At 44.4% G+C, this 20,709-nt stretch overlaps 1 protein-coding gene across 22 annotated transcripts in view; it reads right to left on the reverse strand.

Annotated features, from left to right (window-relative positions):
- LOC133159954 (homeobox protein PKNOX1-like) overlaps positions 1 to 20,709 on the reverse strand; it is a 146,088-nt gene that overhangs the window by 6,928 nt on the left and 118,451 nt on the right. For 16 of the 22 annotated variants that reach the window (XM_061287402.1, XM_061287404.1, XM_061287401.1 and 13 more), the window contains 4 exons: positions 5,584 to 5,712; positions 5,431 to 5,507; positions 2,001 to 2,087; positions 1,115 to 1,281 (listed from right to left, as the gene is read on the reverse strand). In XM_061287402.1, coding sequence (XP_061143386.1) covers positions 1,115 to 1,281; positions 2,001 to 2,087; positions 5,431 to 5,507; positions 5,584 to 5,712 — 460 coding nt within the window. Of the gene's footprint in view, positions 1 to 1,114; positions 1,282 to 2,000; positions 2,088 to 5,430; positions 5,508 to 5,583; positions 5,713 to 20,345; positions 20,419 to 20,709 lie in introns of those variants that run through there. The other 6 variants (XM_061287397.1, XM_061287396.1, XM_061287409.1 and 3 more) reach the window with 3 other exon arrangements.

The following is a 20,709-nucleotide window of genomic DNA, read 5'->3' on the forward strand; positions in this document are numbered from 1 at the left end:
TACAGTTAAACATGTGCTAAGATATTTAAAGGGTACTAGTGACAAGAAGTTGTGCTACCAAATGAGTGATGAAAACCTGAGTATAAAAGCCTACAGTGATGCAAACTGGGCTGGTGATGTAGATCGACGTAGTACAACTGGTTATTGTGTAACTCTATCTCAGGGTGGTACTTTAGTGTCATGGAAGACAAAAAGACAGCCAACTGTAGCACTGTCTACTTGTGAGGCAGAATATATTGCTCTGGCTGCAACCATCCAAGAATGTGTATACCTCACACAACTGCTAGATGGTATTGATAAACATGTGTATAAGCTACCTGTAGTGTTTGAAGACAACCAAGGCACGATTGCATTAGCAAAGAATCCTGTTAAAAGACAGCGATGCAAACATGTGGATATTAAATACCACTTTATCCGGTCCAATGTTACCGAGGGTAAACTGTCTCTTGTGTACTGTCCGACTGAACATATGGTTGCGGATGTAATGACCAAGGCTGCAACAAAATTTAAGTTGGCAAAATTTGCTGGATTTATGTTTGGGTCTAACTAAAGGAAAATGGACTTGTTTTCTGACTAAAATGTCAAGGTACTCTTTTCTTTAGGTTTATAATGTGAGAGCAAGTGGGGGTGTTGAGAGATGCTCCCAATTATACATTTTCTATTGTATGTTTTGTCATATGTTTAGATCGTATTATTTTCTTATGACAGCATCTTGATTTATTGTGATTGGAACCACCTGTGAAGAGCTGTTAAGTGGGCGTGTGTAATAAAAAGCCTTCCTGCATGCTGCACAGTTGGGTCCCTACAAGCCAACGCCGCAGTAGTCGCAGTGAATGGTGTCCAACGGAGTTGATCGGCCTCCTCGTCTTTCTTTATTTTATTCCACCGAGTTTGCTGTGATTGGATTCCTCGCATGTACCTGCTGCTGTATGGCTACTCTGCCAACAGGTATCAAAGTCATTACTTTCAAGTTGCGTTAGTCTCCACATACACATTTGTCATACACTGTAAATGAGTGACCAAAACAGTTATTGTATATGCTTAAATTACAGTGCAAGACAAATGAGAGAATGTAAAATATAATTTTGGATATTGAGTAACGCTTTTGTTATACCATCGGGCATTGTAACTTGCTGCGGTGTTCCGCCCCCTGAGGCAATGGAGTCAGGCCAGAAGCGCTGCAGTGGCCTGTTTTGAGGAGTCTTCTTTTTAGTTTTAGGCGTCTCAGAGGAGCTTGCATCCAACATTGGCTGCAGAATTCGCCTTCGAGCATTTATGAACCTGCAAACACAAGACAGTATAATTCTGTATGTAAGTATGTATACACACGCGCATACGCACATATAGTACAGTATATACATATACATATAGTCGTATGCAAAAGTTTGGGTACCCCTGATCATTTATGATTTTGTTTTATAAATCATTAGTTGTTCGGATCAGTAATTTCAGTTAAATATATCATATAGCCAACATAAACAGTGATATTTGAGAAGTGAAATTAAGTTTACATGATTTACAGAACATGTGCAATCATTACCTATGATATATTTAACTGGAATTGCTGATCTGAACAACCACTAGAAAGGAATTTTATAAAGGAAAATCTTTATAATGATCAGGGGTGCCCAAACATTTGCCAATGCCTGTGTGTGTGCATATATATACAGTGCCTTGCGAAAGTATTCGGCCCCCTTGAACATTTCGCCACATTTCAGGCTTCAAACATAAAGATATAAAATTTTAATTTTTTGTCAAGAATCAACAAGTGGGACACAATCGTGAAGTGGAATGAAATTTATTGGATAATTTTAACTTTTCTAACAAATAAAAAACTGAAAAGTGGGGCGTGCAATATTATTCAGCCCCTTTACTTTCAGTGCAGCAAACTCCCTCCAGAAGTTCAGTGAGGATCTTTGAATGATCCAATGTTGTCCTAAATGACTGTTGATGATAACTAGAATGCAACTGTGTGTAATCAAGTCTCTGTATAAATGCACCTGCTCTTTGATAGTCTCAGGGTTCTGTTTAAAACGCGGAGAGAACCATGAAGACAAAGGAACACACCAGGCAGGTCCGAGATACTCCTGTGGAGAAGTTTAAAGCCAGATTTACCATATTTCACAGCCGCTTTGTAATACTTTGAAGACTCTGCTTCATTTATCACTGTCATCTTGAAATTTGCATCATAACTTCTCCTCAGCTGCTGGTTAACCTGGCCGTTCTTCGACCCACTTTTCTCCAGATTGTCGCTACGTTTCTCCATTGTCTGTTATCTCTTCTCTTATTTTCTTCTCTTTTCTTTGTTACCGCTAACTTTTATCTTTCTTCTTCGTGCTACCGCTATTTTTATTTTTTTTCTATGTGACAGGAGTTCGCTTTGGCTTGGGGAGTTAAGTTCAGCATTCGCTTTAAAGATATCTGGCGCCATCTAGCGTTGTGAATGGGTATAATGTCTAGACCCTGAATGTAAGACGACCCCCACTTTTTCAGTCTTATTTCAATGCAAAAAACACCGAACTTATATTCGGGCCTGTATTTTACACAGAGTAATAGGGCAAAAAGTGTGACTTTTGGGATAGTCCAGCATGCATTATTTCCTTTTACATTGACTCCTATAGGAAATCTTGCTTCTACTTTTCTACTTACAAACCCGATTGCGGAACAAATTAGATCCATAAGTAAAGGTACAACTGTATCTCAGTGATTTAATCATTTGAAAGTTTATTGATACTTTTTCATGGACATAGTCTCAAATGCATTTCACCACAAAGAAAATAATAATGGCTCAACACTTTTTTTAATTTTCAATTTACAGATTGTACAGAAGAGATCACCAACATACTTTTAAATAGGTTATTTACGCATGAATCCAAATAGGCATCAAAACATCGAGTGATTAAACATTACATTATTTACATTACATTTACGTACGACTTTCTATTTGTTGCTGTGGCCACTTAAATAAATAATTTGTGAAGAGGCGAGGAACTCCAGGTTATTTTAAGGCAGGTTATTGAGAAATGCTTGACTAGCATACTGTCAGTTGTAAACAAGCAGTAGAATAGAATAGAATGCATTTATTGTCATTGTACAATGAAATACAACGAATTTGGGATAGTTATTTGCTTAGTCACTACGCAATGCACTTTGATGTGTGTTTGTCTGCTGTTTGATTTTGTGTTGCAGTCACATCAGGGTGAATTTCTATTTTCATTGGTTCTCATTTATGAAATGACGAGGCGAGGAAATCTGGGAAAAGGTAAGTTACTGAGACACGCTAACCTACGCTGTCAGCTGCACCGGAGTCCTTCGTTACAAGGCACTTTGTGTACTAATCACTTATTTTCTTGAACTTTGACAATGATTTTAGATTTTGGGCTGCTGAAAAAAAAATAAAAATAAAAAAAAAAGTTATTTTTGCAGGAATCTCAAAATCTCCACTCTCCAAACAAGCTCTTGTCGATAACTTGAAATTAATCTATGCGACATAACCTTGATTTTGTGAAAACACATTTATTCACACACACATGCGCACACACGCAAGCACGCACACACAAAGACACAGACACACGCGCACGTTTGTAGTTCCGTGATTCACAGGATTGCTAAAAAAAAAGAAGTTTGCCTTAAATATAGTTTTGTTGAGTAGTAAAGTTTCGAGGATCAACAACAGAAACTACTATTGTTGTGAACACCCTCTTTTCTACTTTTTCTTACTAATAGCCCAATTTCACAGCCTTAAGAGTCTGCATATCATAAACACTTGGTCCTGTTGGATTTGTGAGAATCTCCTGGTACCTTGTTTGTAACAATAAAAACATACTCAAAACCTGGAATATTTTTCATCACATAGCACGATCATTATTCTGAACATTACTTTATGTATTTATTTAATATAGTAGTATCATGAAACTGCAGTCATTAGGCCACATTTCTCATATCTCTCGAGAGACATGTGCAAACTCTAACATACTCTTATGTTAAAATTCATCTAATACACAAACTTGTTAAAAAAACAAGTACCGTATATTCCGCACTATTAGGCGCACTTAAAAACTTACATTTTACTCAAAAAAACACAGCGCGCCTTATAGGGGTGTAACGATACATCGATACACATCGATTAATCGATATAATGCTCTACGATTTATTGGCATCGATGCTAAAGGTAAACATCGATTTATATCGCCGTGTTTGACCTCGGACATTGGACGCGACTTTATTTTGAAATCCAGTTCATTGTTGCTTGCTTCCTCTTTCCGGGAGCAGTGCGCCCGGCGTTGTTGTGTTGTGAGCAGAGCACGCACGTGAAAGGGGAGTCGACAACTAGTACGCGGCTCCTGGGCTGGTGCTATGGCTAGTGTCCAAAAAGACGAGGAAATTTGCTCCCCTTTAGGCTTCAAGTCATTCGTTTGGAAGCACTTTGGATTCCAAAGAAAAGATGGCTCAACGGACAAGACACGTTCAGTTTGTAAATCCTGCCATGCGGTGATCAAATATTCAGGGAGCACAAATCTCGCCGCACATTTAAAGAAAAAACACGACATCAAAGTTCAGTGTTAAAGTAAGCGATTTGTATACTACAATACTCTTGTCATTTCCTAAATAAAGAGTTTGCAGTACCTTGTTGATTTTGCGTATGAATTGTTATAAATCAGGATATTGTTCTATATTTTTTATTAAAAAAAAAAAAATCGATCGTAGAGCACTATATCGCGATATATCGTGAATGAATCGCAGCAGGCTTTAAGATATCGGCAAATATCGTATCGTAGTTCTTTATATCGATATTATATCGTATCGTGACAAAACCCGCGATTTACACCCCTAGCGCCTTATAATGCAGAGCGCCTTATATATGGATCAATTGATGAATTTGTTGATCCATACTGGTTGTACACGGTGCTCTGCCAAAATGTTTCAGTACGTTTTAGTACGACTAGTATATTACAAGGTCGCATCGCTTGCCAACATTACGGTAACTGTAGTCAGGGGGCGTCACCGAATAGCTATTGTACCCGCGAGGCTATTTAATTTCAAAATAGGCTGCTCCGTTAATGTGTCGAGTAAATTTACGGATTGATATGGAAGGGAAACATAGGTAAGCAGTACCAATGTATTAGATCAAACTTTAGTCAGTTCCAATCATTTTATAGGAGATTGTTTGAGAAACGCGATTGTTTACACTTTGCTGAGGCTCATGGGAGATTGCGGATGGCTAATGCTATAACGATAGCTGCTATACGCGCGAAGCTATTTCATGTCAAAATGGGCTGCTCTGTTAATGTTTTGAGTAAATTTACGGATTGATATGGAAGGGAAACATAGGTAAGCAGTACCAGTGTTAGATCGAACTTTAGTCAGTTCTGATCATTTTATAGGAGATTGTTTGAGAAATTTGTGGGACTATGGAGGAACTTTACTCACCAGTTATTGACCTGAAGAAGTGTCAGATTTGTCTGACTGGCGATCTGTTTCTTTTCATCCTCTGTTGGGTAAGGATGCTACAGATGAAAGGGGGAGACATTTTTGTTGTTTTGGTATTCCATGATATACAAATGACCTGACAAACAGACTCACCCCAATGTGCTGAAAAAGCCATGAGCGCATGACATTTGTCGCATGTTTGGGTAGAACGCCACGTTTGTTTTTAGTTGAGCTGTCGTCATGATTGAAGAGGTTTAAGTCCTGGTGAAATCGCAGTTGGAGCTGAGCGAACAGAGATTGGGTTAGCCAAGAACAACTAGACAATTGTAACTTGCATTTCAAATGTTCATATGAAACGTGTGCCTTACGGCCACAGCTCCAGTCGGCCGCCTCAACAATGGAGGCGCGGAACATGGTCCACTCTGACTCAATGTCCCCCGCCTCCCCCGGGACGTGGGAAAAGCTCTGCCGGAGGTGGGAGTTGAACCTCTTCCCGACAGGGGATTCTGCCAGACGTTCCCAGCAGACCCTCACAGAGCATTTGGGTCTTCCAGGTCGGACCGGCAGCTTCCCCCACCATCGGAGCCAACCCACCACCAGGTGGTGATCAGTTGACATCCGCGCCTCTCTCTTCACCCGAGTGTCCAAAACATGTGGCCGCAAATCCGATGACACGACTACAAAGTCGATCATCGAACTGTGGCCTAGGGTGTCCTGGTGCCAAGTGCACACATGGACACCCTTATGTTTGAACATGGTGTTCATTATAGAAAATCCTTCCTCCTTCTTCAGCTTGATGGCATTCCTTAGCCCTGGTGTCCACCAGCGGGTTCGAGGATTACTGCCACGACAGGCACCATACGGCCACAGCTCTGGTCGGCTGCTTCAACAATGGAGGCGCAGAACATGGTCCACTCGGACTTAATGTCCCCCGCCTCCTCCGGAACATGGAAAAAGCTCTGTCGGAGGTGGGAGTTGAAGCTCTTCCTGACAGGGGATTCTGCCAGACGTTCCCAGCAGACCCTCACAGTACGTTTGGGCGTGGCAGGTCGGACCGACATCTTCCCCTATATCGGAGCCAACCCACCACTAGGTGGTGATCAGTTAAGAGCTCCGCTACTCTCTTCACCCGAGTGTCCAAAACTTGCGGCTGCAAATCTGATGACACGACTACAAAGTCGATCATCAAACTTCGGCCTAGGGTGTCCTGGTGCCAAGTGCACACATGGACACCCTTACGCTAGAACATGGTATGGTGTTCATTATTGACAATCCGTGTCGAACACAGAATTTCAATAATAGAACGCCGCTCGGGTTTAGATCGGGGGGGGCGTTCCTTCGAATCCCGCCCCTCCAGGTCTCACTGTCATTGCCAACGTGAGCATTGAAGTCACCCAGTAGAACGATGGAGTCCCCAGAAGGAGCACTCTCCACCACTTCCTCCAGGGACTCCAAAAAGGGTGGGTACTCTGAGCTGCCGTTTGGTGCATAGACACAAACAACAGTCCCCAAAGGTGGAAGGAGGCTACCCTCTCGTTCACCGGGGTGAATCCCAATGTGCAGGGGCCCAGCTGGGGGCCAATAAGTATCCCCACACCTGCTCAACGCCGCTTACCGTGGGCAACTCCAGAGTAGAAGAGAGTCCAGCCTCTCAAGAGGGCTTGTACAGGAACCCAGCCAGAGAGGTGTCATTCCATGTCCCAAGAGCCAGCTTCTGCAGCCGGGGATCGGACCGCCAAGGTCCCTGCCTTTGGCCGCCGCCCAGCTTACACTGCATCCGACCCCTTTGGCCCCTCCCACAGGTTGTGAGCCCATGGGAAGGGGAACCCACGTTTACTTTTCGGGCTGTGCCCGGCCGGGTCCAATGGGTGAAGGCCCGGCCACCAGACGCTCGCCTTCGAGCCCCACCTCCAGGCCTGAATCCAGAGGAGGGCCCCGGTGACCTGCGTCCGAGCGAGGGAGAACTAAGTCCAATTTTCTTTATCGTCATAAGGGGTTTTGTGAGCCGTGCTTTGTCTGGCCCCTCACCTAGGACCCTTTTGCCATGGGTGTGACACTACCAGGGGCATGAAGCCCCAGACAACATGGCTCCTAGAAACATTGGGGCACACAAACCCCTCCACCACGATAAGGTGACGACTCACGGAAGGGTGACCATGACCCTATTTGCTTATTCTTCTTCACTCTCTGTCAAGTTCGACTGTCTGCCTGCTCTCAATCACCACTCGCCTGGGACGAGTCTGGTTCAGCGACACCGTTCGCCCGCTCACCACTGGCTGTCTGCTGCTCTCCACTCTAACGCTGCTTCCTTGGTGCACCCACTCCTGTCCCCTTCCGTTTTCCCTTTAACATCCAATAAACACTGTTTGTGTCGCACTTGGTCATCCTGCCCCGTTAGTTACACTTTGTCAATGGTATACAGTGTGTTTTTGTTCAACTCTGCAAGTCAAAAAGTTAAAGTCTGCTTTATTGTCAATCTCTTCACATGCCAAGACACACAAAGAAATCGAAATTACGTTTCCACTATCCCACCGTGACAAGACATAGTACACGACATACATACAAGCAAACAACACAAAATAAAAACAAGAAGGCACAAACAATGAATAATAAGAGTGATGAATAAATAATAAATAAACAAATAACACAATAAATAAGAGGAGCAAAACGGAGCAAGTGTGCATACAGCAGACAGTCAGAATATAGCGCAAAAGTACAGGACGCTACGCAGAAGGGGGGAGAGAGTTCAGGATCCTAACAGCCTGGAGTATGAAGCTATTGGTGAGTCTGGTGGTGCCGGAGCGCAGGCTCCTGTACCTCTTCCCAGAGGGCAGAAGATCGAACAAAGAGTGAGCGGGGTGACTCACATCACTCACAAGCGTTTTATGAGTGTGTGTATTTTCTTTACGTGCTTGTGGAGTTTTCTCCTAATCCACACGTTTCATTTTGGAACAGAATTCCTCTTTGTTGGCATACTTTCCAGACAGGTCTCATTGATGACAGTGCTCGCTCCGAATAATAGTACGCGTGTGCCGACAAGTAACTATTAGATTCTTACAGTCGTCACCTCCCACCGCGAAAATAGTCATTTCAAATGCAATACAGAATTCAGACAATGTAATCTTACGAATATTTGGCTTAGAAATCCTCCACTGGTAAATAATTTCAGCCTACTAGATTGAAACCAGGTTTTATTAGACCACTTTCCGCAAAAGTCCTACTTGTTAATTACTTGATCAGAGACCATCTTCATCTGATTGGTCTTTGTGAAACCTGGTTAAAACCAAATAATTAACAGCCACTTAATGAGGCCTCGCCTCCAAACTTTGTGAGCTCTCATGACGCACGTCCTCATAGCACCTATTTTTTAATCTGATCTAAGACCTTGATGTAACTCTCATAAAATGGAGTGATTAGTACTTAGTAGGGGTGTAAATCGCGGGTTTTGTCACGATACGATATCCTATCGATACAAAGCACTACGATACGATATTTGCCGATATCTTAAAGCCTGCTGCGATTCATTCACGATATAGTGCTCTACGATCGATTTTTTTTATTTTTTTTTTTAATAAAAAATATAGAACAATATCCTGATTTATAACAATTCATACGCAAAATCAACAAAGTACTGCAAATGCAAACTCTTTATTTAGGAAATTACAAGAGTATTATAGTATACAAAGTGCTTATTTTAACACTGAACTTTGATGTCGTGTTTTTTCTTTAAATGTGCGGCGAGATTTGTGCTCCCTGAATATTTGATCACCGCATGGCAGGATTTACAAACTGCATGTGTCTTGTCCGTTGAGCCATCTTTTCTTTGGAATCCAAAGTGCTTCCAAACGAATGACTTGAAGCCTAAAGGGGAGCAAATTTCCTCGTCTTTTTCCACACTAGCCATAGCACCAGCCCAGGAGCCGCGTACTAGTTGTCGACTCCCCTTTAACGTGCCTGCTCTGCTCACAACACAACAACGCCGCGCACTGCTCCCGGAAAGAGGAAGCAAGCAACAATGAACTGGATTTCAAAATAAAGTTGCGTCTAATGTCCGAGGTCAAACACGGCGATATAAATCGATGTTAGCATCGATGCCAATAAATCGTAGAGCATTATATCGATTACCGTTTTTTTCCGTGTATAGTGCGCCCCCATGTATAGTACGCACCCCTAAAAATGGCATGCTGATGCTGGAAAAAAGCTTGTACCCATGTATAATACGCACCCAATTTTTATGAAATTTTTAAAAAAAAAAATTTAATTTTTTTTTTTTTTTTTTTTTTTTAAGTCCCAATGATCGTCACACACGCAGGGAGGCAATGGGTCCCATTTTTATAGTCTTTGGTATGGTCTTAACTAGGCTGGATGTAATTTTTTTTGTTGGCGTTGATTTCTCCGACTGCCCGTAAACGCACCACCGCGCTCCGTGCGCGCACGGGACAGCAAACGAGCAGGTGATCGAGCAAGCGTCTGATACGAGAGCATTGCGGTCGCATGGAGCGTGTTTGAAGTGAACAGCAGAGACGAAAGGAACAAGGCAAAGTGTTGTGAAATAAAATATTACCTGTAATACGGATTTAGGTAGAGAACTGAACTCTCACTCTTTATATAGCTGACGTGTCTTGCGCATCCGTTCTGCGCATCTGTAATGGCGGCCTCCGTATGATATCCGGTTTGCGTGTGTGCGCGTGTGCGTGTGTGCGCGTGTGTGCGAGAGCGAGAGAGAGCGAGAGAGAGAGCGCAAGAAAGAACTCTCAACCGTAGCACGCCGCCGACCGCCCAACTGCACCGCGCTGGTAGCATTATTGTGACAGAGCCGTCGCTGAAATTTAGAAGATATTTTTAAAGTCCTGATGTACTTTCTAAAATTTAAGTGGACCTCAGTGCGCACTGCGCAGGGAGCTTAATTTGGTGCGGTCGCGCAACCGCAGCGCGCCGGGCGCTCACTGTCGCATTGCTTAAAGAGCGCCTTTGTGTTTTAGGATGAACAGCAGAGACCAAAGGAACAAGGCAAAGTGTTGTGAAATAAAATTTTACCTGTAATACGCATTTTGTTATTTGCTGATTGAAACTGCTAATTAAACTGTGAATTGAAACTAATAGGAAGAAAACAACTCTCGCTCTTAATATAGCTGACGTGTCTTGCGCATCTGTTCTGCGCATCTGTAATGGCGGCCTCCGTATGACGTCCGGTCCGCGATGGAGATTAAAAACAAACAATATTTGACAATAACACACCCTCAAGGATTGCACCATCGCATCAAACGATGTGTCGTCAATTATGTATTTAACTGACTAAGTGTGTTGGCCAGGATGGCTGAATGCGATGCGCGATTGACAACAAACAAGAAGAAAGGTGAGTTTTATTTCGGGGGAGATTTGTCATGTCTCGTCCCCAGTTTTGCTATGTGTCTAGGTTGCCATAGTTTCTGTTCGCGTCGCCCCTCTCTTCCTGTGTCACCTCAATCGATGTAACGTGTTTTGTATCTAAGTCCTGTCTGCCCCTCGCTCACCGTTGGATCATTGCATGTGTTACTGTCATTCTGTTCCTGTCTTTGGTAATGTCACCCTGTCTTTTTGTTCCACGACTTTGTCGGTCAGTCCTGTTGTTGGTTTTGTTGTACCATGACTTGATTTAAAAAAAATAAAAAATAAAAAATAAAAAAAAAAAATTAAAATTTTTTTTTCTTTGTACCCATGTATAATACGCACCCCAGATTTTAGGACAATAAATTAGGTAAATTTCGCGCACTATACACGGAAAAAAACGGTAATCGTTTTGTATCGATGAATCGTTACACCCCTAGTACTTAGCCAATCAAAATCCGAGACAAAACTGAAGCACGTAATACCTCAGCCTATCGAACTGCTTGTTCGAGAGAATGTCCCTCCTCCTACCGACACAGTGGGTGATTTGAGAGGGAACGGGTAGTCCGAGGCTAGATAACGGAACACAGTGAGAGAAATCAATAAAAAAGAGAGTAAAACAGATTGTGAATCATTTTTGATATTGATTTTTGATATTGGTATTTCTTTGATATTGTGATATCCTTTGATGCGATTATTCGGTGATCAGCCGTTTTGACATTGTGATTAGGGGTGTAACGATACATCGATACACATCGATTAATCGATATAATGCTCTACGATTTATTGGCATCGATGCTAAAGGTAAACATCGATTTATATCGCCGTGTTTGACCTCGGACATTAGACGCGACTTTATTTTGAAATCCAGTTCATTGTTGCTTGCTTCCTCTTTCCGGGAGCAGGGAGCAGTGCTCGGCGTTGCTGCACGTGAAAGGGGAGTCGACAACTAGCACGCGGCTCCTGGGCTGGTGCTATGGCTAGTGTCCAAAAAGACGAGGAAATTTGCTCCCCTTTAGGCTTCAAGTCATTCGTTTGGAAGCACTTTGGATTCCAAAGAAAAGATGGCTCAACGGACAAGACACGTGCAGTTTGTAAATCCTGCCATGCGGTGATCAAATATTCAGGGAGCACAAATCTCGCCGCACATTTAAAGAAAAAACACGACATCAAAGTTCAGTGTTAAAGTAAGCAATTTGTATACTACAATACTCTTGTAATTTCCTAAATAAAGAGTTTGCAGTACCTTGTTGATTTTGCGTATGAATTGTTGTAAATCAGGATATTGTTCTATATTTTTTATTAAAAAAAAAAAAAAAAAATCGATCGTAGAGCACTATATCGCGATATATCGTGAATGAATCGCAGCAGGCTTTAAGATATCGGCAAATATCGTATCGTAGTTCTTTATATCGATATTATATCGTATCGTGACAAAACCCGCGATTTACACCGCTAATTGTGATATCCTTTGATGAGATTGTTCGGCGATCAGCCGTTACTATTAGCTATCTCACAGAGATCGTTTTTTTTGTTTCCCTTTTTATTTTGGGATTTTCATTCTGATGGATTCGCTTGGATTGATGGCGAGCCTTCTCAGTTGGATCTAAAAGAAAAAAGACAGAGACACTTTGGATGCCTTCTGCCGCACTGTGGTAGGCCTTGAGTTGTTCATATCCCGGGATTTTTAAACTGATATAATTTTCTGGACTTTCGACTAATGTATTGGTGATGATGTATTTAGAGTGTGAACAATTTGTTTTCTATATGTGTTCAAACTGATTATATTTTCCTATGTTTTATTGGTTATGTGGTTCAAACTGATTATATTTTCCTATGTTTTTTTTCACTAAAGCCGGCAATATAATTCATATTGTCTCAGTATCTCATTTGAACTTGCAGCCAAACCAACTGGTCCATTGAAGTAATTTATGGTAAATAATTATCAAATTATCCTTCAGAAGTATTACATTTAGCCTTTATAACATTTGAAAATCTTGTCGCGCAATCCCCAGCCTTGTTGTTTTATCTTGCAGTTATTTACAGTCCCCCTAATTATGGGTGACTTCAATATCTATATGAATCTCCTAGCAAAACCACTGAAACAGCGTTTCACACAATAATCGATGCTTTTGGTATTACACAGGCAAGAAATGTAGTGATGCATAAAAATGGTAATGCTTTGGTACTTTCCCAAGGATTGGCCCCATCAAATGGAGAGGTACTACCGTATACTTCTGCTATGTCTGACCATTACTTAAATTAGATTTGAAGTATTGGCTCAATGATAACATCATAAACCCAATCATAACTATAGCAGCAGAAATATTAGTTCCCCATCCATCTATCCATCTATCCATCTATCCATCCATCCATCCATCCATCCTCAACCACTTATCCGGGGTTGGGTCGCGGGGGCAGGAGCTTTAAAGGAGGGACGCCCAAACTTCCCTCTTCCCAGCCACTTTGTCCAGCTCATCCCGGGGGATCCCAGGGCATTCGCAGGCCGGCCGAGACACAGTCTCTCCTGCGCGTCCTGGGTCGTCCCCGGGGTCTTCTGCCGGTGGGACGTGCCCAGAACACCTACACGGGGAGGCGTCTAGGAGGCATCCTAATGAGATGCCTGAACCACCTTATTGATTGGTAATTGATTGAAACCTTTATTGTCCCCTCTGGGAAAAATCAGTTGCCAACCAGCTCATGACATTTAAAGCTCAGACATGCCAGCTCAGTGACCTAGTGGTAGAGTGTCCGCCCCGAGACTGGAAGGTTGTGGGTTCAAACCCCGGCCGGGTCATACCAAAGACTATAAAAATGGGACCCATTGCCTCCCTGCTTGGCACTCAGCATTAAGGGTTGGAATTGGGGGGTTAGATCACCAAGTGATTCCCGAGCGCGGCACCGCTGCTGCTCACTGTTCCCCTCTCCCCCAGGGGATGGATTAAAATCACACGGTGATGGGTTAAATGCAGAGGACAAGTTGGGTTCAGGTCATCTGCCTGCTCTCGGGTCCCCTCCACCACCGTATGTGGCTGCTTGAGACCCGTGATCTAAAAGCCCTTCCACACTTCCTTAGAGCTGTGGGCCACCAGCCCTCCCTCCAGTTTCCTCCTGTAGCTGTCTTTAGCTGCTCTCAGCTCCCTCTTCACCTCCTTTTGAGTGGCCTTGGCTCCCTCAGTGTCCCCTGCTTCAAACAGCCTCCTCTTCCTCGTCAAGTAGGCTTTGATGTTGCCATTTATCCACGACTTATTAGGAAAGCACCGCACCTTTTTAATGGGGACGATGCTCTCCTCGCAGAACTTGATGTAGTCCGTGACACAGTCTACAAGACCATCTATGTGCTCCCCGTGGACTCTCTGGAACATCCCCCAGTCGGTGGTCTCAAAGCACGCCCTCAGCTCCTCCTCCACATCCACTGACCATTGCTGGACAGTTCTGGTGCTGACAGGCAACCTCTATTATAGGGATGTATGCTGGTTCCGTCCAGACCATGTTGTGGTCTGATGCCCCTAGTGGTGGAAGAGCTGTGGATGTGTAAGCTCCTTTTACATAGGCATAGAATGTGTAATATTTTTTCCTCCCTTGTTTTACATGTGACATAGTGGGTAAAGTTCATCAGCGTCTTTCCCACATTTACGTGATTAAAATCCCCATTCACAATAACACATGCATCTGGGTGCGCAGTCTGTAGCCCTGCGATGCAAGAGTGGACACCGTCATTTGCACGCTCCGAGACAGCACTCTGAGGAATGTAAACAGTCACTGCCACAACAAGTGAGAACTCTCTCGAACAGAAGTCTGGTCTCAAACCCTGGCATTGATGATACAGCTCATCAGCTGGCATTGATGAACCGCTCTTACCAGTGAGTTCGGCATCCCGTACTCCCAAAGCACCCCACACAGAAGTCCCTGAGGGACATGGTTGAACGCCTTCTCCAGGTCCACAAAACACATGTGGACTGGTTGAGCATGCACCCTCGAGGATCCTGCCAAGGGTATAGAGCTGCTCCACTGTTTCACGGCCAGGACGAAAACCACACTGCTCCTCCTGAATCCGAAATTCTACCTCCCGACGGACCCTGCTCTGCAGCACCCCTGACTAGACCTTAACAGTGTGTAGTTGGAACACACCCTCCTGTCCCCAATCCTAAAAAGAGGGACCACCACCCCAGTCTGCCAATCCAGGGGCACTGTCCCCGATGTCCACGCAATGTTGTAGAGGTGTGTCAGCCAGCATAGCCCCAAAAAATTTGATTGATTGATTGATTGATAAAACGTTGTTTAACCCACATTGGGGAAATTTTCTTGTTACAGCGGCGAACAAGAGTGCAAGAATACAAGAAACAAGTGCCAAATGTAAAAATGGATAAATAACAGACAAACAAGGTCTAAGACAAGTGCCACTAGTAGCGGTAGAGACGAAACGGAAGGAAACCAACACATGATCAGGTGCCGCACGTGTTGTAGAGTCTGACAGCAGTGAGAATGAAGGACCTGCGTAACATCTCCTTCCTACACCGTGGGTGTAATAGTCTGCTGCTGAAGGAGATGCTCAGGGCCTGCACAATGTCATGGAGGGGGTGAGAGGTGTCATTCATGATGGATTTCATTTTAACTAACATCCTCCTCTCACCAACAACTTCTATGGAGTCCAGGGGACAGCCCAGGACAGAGCTCGCTTTCCTGACTATTTTATTCAGTCTTCGTCTCTCCCGGTCCATACTGCCCCCTCTCCAGCAGACCACAGCGTAGAGGATGGCTGAGGCCACCACAGAGTCATAGAAGGTCCTGAGGAGAGCCCTGCACACACCAAAGGACCTCAGTCTCATCAGCAGGTGGAGGCGACTCTGGCCCTTCTTGTACAGGCCTTGGGTATGACCAGTCCAGTCCAGTTTGTTGTTAAGGTGAACACCCAGGAATTTGTAGTTCTCCACTACCTCAATGTCCGATCCCTGGATGTTCACCGGAGTGAAGTGGGGTGCTGACCTACCGAAGTTCACAATCATCTCCTTCGGACGCTGGTGTTGAGCTGAAGCTGGTTGAGCTCACACCAGCTGACAAAGGCCTTGATGATCGTCCTGTATTCCACCGCGATGTAACCTCACGTACTGCGGCCGGTTGGTGAGGACGTCTGTACTCCATGCAGCCAGGTGATGATCCACTCCCACCTTCTCCATCTTAACCCTGAGCAGTGACGTCTGGATGTTTAAAGCGCTAAAGAAATCGAAGAACATGATCCTCCCAGTGCTCCCAATGTCCTCCAGGTGAAGCAGTGATCTGTGCAGTAAATAAATTATTGCATCGTCCACCCTAACACCAGGCCAATAAGTAAACTGCAGGGAGTCCAGCTGTGCTCCCACCAGTGAACGCAGGTGACGCAGGATGATCCTTTCCATAGTTTTCATCAGGTGGGAAGTCAAGGCAATCGGCCTGAAGTGGTTAGGCTCCTTGGGGAGCGGCACCTTCGGTATGGGGACCATGCTGAGCTGAATTTTAATTCAGGCTCAGGTTGAACAGGTGCATGACCACGCCTCTTAGCTGATCCGCACAGTCCCTGAGCAGTCTCGGACAGATGCCGTCTGGGCCTGGGGCCTTCCCTGCCTTGATCTTCCTGAGTTGACTCCTCACCTGAAGATCTGTAAAGGAGAGGGGGATGGGGGTGGGAAGACTGGGATGGAGGAGCGAAGAGTGTCTTCGGGGGGGTGAGAGGGGGTTGGTGAGCTGGCGGGGGGGCTGGAGAATTGAAGGTGGCAGGCTGAGGTGCAGAGGGGGGGAGCAGACTGGGAAAGGTGAGGAGTGGGAGCATGGTGGGTAAAGGGGTGGGGGGGGAGGCAGAATCAAATCTGTTGAAGAACAAATTGAGTTCATCCGCCCAGTCCTTGTCCCCACAAGTTAGTTTACCCTTTACCATGGCCTGAGATGGATTACAGCCTCTCCAGATGCTTCTGGCGTTGTTAAGCTCCATTTGCTTCTCCAGCCTCCTCCTGTAGTTCTCCTTCCCCTTCCTGATCTTCAGCAGGAGTTCCTTCTGGACTCTACGCAGCTCCTCTACGTCCCCCGAACTAAAGACTCTCTTCTTATTGTTAAGCAGAGCCTTTATCTCGGAGGACTGTTCTGGTTCTGGAAGGAGCGCTCTCCTGCACTTCTTCCAAGGACTCCAAAAAGGGTGGGTACTCTGAGCTGCCGTTTGTTGCATAAACACAAAAAAGAGTCCGGACCCATCCCCCGCACCCAAAGGCCGAGAGAGGCTACCCTCTCGTTTACCAAGGTGAACCCAAATATGCAGGCGCCCAGCCAGGGGGCAATAAGTATGCCCACACCTGCTCTGCGCTTTTCACCATGGGCAACTCCAGAGTGGAAGAGAGTCCAGTCCCTCTCAAGAGGACTTTTACCAGAACCCAAAGTATGTGTGGAGGCAAGTCCGACTATGTCTAGTCGAAACTTTGCTGCCCCGCACAACAGCTCAGGCTTCTTTCCTGCCAGAGAGATGACATTACACGTCCCAAGAGCCAGCTTCTGTAGGGATCGGATCGCCAAGGTCCCCGCCTTTGGCCGTCACCCAGCTCACCCTACACCCGACCGCTTTGGCCCGTCCCAGAGGTGGTGAACACATGGGGAGGGGAACCCACGCTGCCTTTTCCGGGCTGTGCCCAGCCAGGCCTCAGGAGTGAAGGCCTGAAAACGCTCGCCTTTGAGCCCCAACTCCAGGCCTGGCTCCAGAGGGAGGGCCCCGGTGAAAGGCGTCCAGGCAAGGGAGAACGGAGTCATTTTTATTTATCATCATGAGGGGTCTATGAGCCGTGCTTTATCTGGCCCCTCATGCTTTTTCCATGGGTGACTCTGCCAGGGGCATAAAGCTCCATACAACTTGGCTCCTAGGATCATTAGGACACGCAAACTCACTCCACCTTTTATGTAAGAACCACATTGAGACAGTTTGCCCATTTTAGCTCAGTGGCCTATTGCTAGAGTATCCACCCTGAGACTGGAAGGTTGTGGGTTCAAACCCCGGCCGGGTCATACCAAAGACTATAAAAATGGGACCCATTGCCTCCCTGCTTGGCACTCAACATCAAAGGTTGGAATTGGGGGGCTAGATCAATAAATGATTCCCGAGCTGCTGCTCACTGCTCCCCTCTCCCCCAGGGGTAGGATCAAAATCACACGGGGATGGGTTAAATGCAGAGGACAAATTTCACCACACCCAGATCTGTGTGTGTGACGATCATTGGGACTTTGACTTTACGCTTGCAAGCTGAGAAAGCCATCATCACCCTGTGTGGTATAGAGGTGCTTGAAAGCACTCTAACCTTCGCCTCTTGCAAGGGACTATTTATTGAGAGAAAGCATGCTGGTGGTCGGGGTGAACAGGTTTCAGGGGTCACCTCTGCAGACTAATTTACCGTTTTTCCATGTATAATGCGCCCCCATGTATAATACGCACCCTAAAAATGGCATGTCAATGCTGGAAAAAAGCCTGTACCCATGTATAATATGCACCCGAAATTATTATTATTTTTTTTCTTAAGTCCCAATGATCGTCACACACGCATCTGGGTGTGGTGAAATTTGTCCTCTGCATTTGACCCATCCCCGTGTGATTTTGATCCATCCCCTAGGGGAGAGGGGAGCAGTGAGCAGCAGCAGCACCGCGCTCGGGGATCATTTGGTGATCTAACCCCCCAATTCCAACCCTTAATGCTGAGTGCCAAGCAGGGAGGCAGTGGGTCCCCTTTTTCTAGTCTTTGGTATGGTCTTAACTAGGCTGGATGTATTTTTTTTGTTGGCGTTGATTTCTCCGACTGCCCGTAAAGGCACCACCGCGATCAGGTTAAAATGAAGAGAGGAAAGTGACGTGCGGACATGTGAAAAAGGCGGCTCTGTATGGGAGAGAAGTTGAAGAGGAATAAAAACACCCTTGGAAACCAAAACTTGCCCCTCATCATGACTCGGAGCCGCAACAAATGTTTCGGATTTGTGTAGGGTACACTGTGACAGCAGACGAGCAGGTGATCGAGCAAGCGTCTGATACGAGAGCATTCCGTTCGTATGGAGCATGTTTGAAGTGAACAGCAGAGACGAAAGGAACAAGGCAAAGTGTTGTGAAATAAAATATTATCTGTAATACGCATTTTGTTATTTGCTGATTGTATTAAACTATCACATTCATTGCCAGTCAAGAAGAGAAGAGGACTATTCGCATCGGATCCATAGTGCGCATGCGCAGTGATACTGCCTCCGTATGAGGTCCAGTCCGCGATAGAGATTAAAAAACAAACAATATTTGACAATAACACAGGTTTCTGTTCCTGTCTTTGGTAATGTCACCCTTTCTTTTTGTCTTGTCGGTCAGTCCTGTTGTTGGTTTTGTTAGAGAGTTATGTTAGGTACCAAGTCTGTGTTTTGAGTTCCTCCAATGAACCCTGGTCCAAGCTGCACTTGGTCGCCCTGCTCCTTTCCACACTCCATCCGTGACAAGATTTTCTTCAAAAATTGTTTTACTAGGATTTTCTTCAAAAAAAAAAAAAAATAATTTTTAAAAATAAAATAAAAAATTGTACCCATGTATAATGCGCATCCCGGATTTTAAGACAATAAATTAGTTAAATTTTGCGCATTATACATGGAAAAAAACGGTAGTCAGTGCAGAGGGTCTTATCTCTGTTTTACAAAGTTGTATAAACAGATACTGGTGGAGCATCTTTCGACAACAAGCTAAGCAAGAACGTTTGCACAACCTTGGAAAGTTTCAACAAACGAGTCAAGGAAAGGTGGAAAGTTTTAACAGAGTTAATGATTCTAGTCAACATTTCAACATAATCATACGATCAAAATAAATTGTCAACCCTGACACAAACCCCTGCACCACGATAAGGTGTTTAGTTCCTCAACCACTAAAAACTAATTATTTCTCTAGAATTATCGGTCTAAATAAAAACAACCCTAAATACTTGTTTGATATTGTGGCTAAGATAATGGAACAGCAGTCGCATTTAGATAGCGCCTATTCACTTGATAATTTCATAAAGGTAAAATTAATGATGTTGAAAATATCTGACAAGCCTCTCCCACTTTGAAAAAGTGTCCCTTAAGAGCCATACACAACTGGCTAGTGCGGCAAAACAGACAACTATCTTACTCGACACATTTCCTGGCAAACTCATTAAAAATATATTTCAAATTGTAGGGCCCTCTGTCTTCAAGAGTATTAATTTATCACTGTCCACTGGCACTGACCGCTATTATTTGTGTCTCAGTAATTATAGGTTGGTTTCAAATTCACGTTCATTGAGAAAATTCTTGAGAAAGTCGTAGCACAACAGTTTATGGCTTCTAACAATCGAGTTGAACTTTTTCAGTCTCGTTTTATAGCTAACATCTACTGAAATAACTCTTGCTAGTGACTAACGATGTCCGAGCTATAGACTCTAATACTTCATCAATACGATCTTAGTGCTGCCTTCAACGCTGTTGATCATAACACATTAGATTGCTTTGAAATGTGTGTTGGTATTTGGGGATCAGCATTTTCCTACTTTAGATCTTACCTCTCAGAGAGCCCCCACCATGTAGTCCATGTTAATGTAACATGTGATGTCCCAACTCTGACCCAACTCTCTCCTTTCAAAAACACATTAAGAACATTACAAGAACTGCATTTTTACCTCCGCAATAACACTAACATCTGTCCCAATCTTGTAACTCGTGATGCAGAAATCATATTACATGCTTTTGTTACGTTGGGCCATGATTATTGTAACGTACTGCTGTCTGGTTTTTGTATGTTTAGGATTAAAAGTCTATGTGGTACAGTTGGTACAAAAAGCTGCAGATAGGCTCCTCACAAGGATGAGCAAGTTTGATCATATTACCCCGATACGAGGCAAGTGAGCTCCTGGTTCACTTGAGATG

The sequence above is a fragment of the Syngnathus typhle genome, linkage group LG9 (assembly GCF_033458585.1).
Source record: "Syngnathus typhle isolate RoL2023-S1 ecotype Sweden linkage group LG9, RoL_Styp_1.0, whole genome shotgun sequence".
NCBI lineage: Eukaryota > Metazoa > Chordata > Actinopteri > Syngnathiformes > Syngnathidae > Syngnathus > Syngnathus typhle.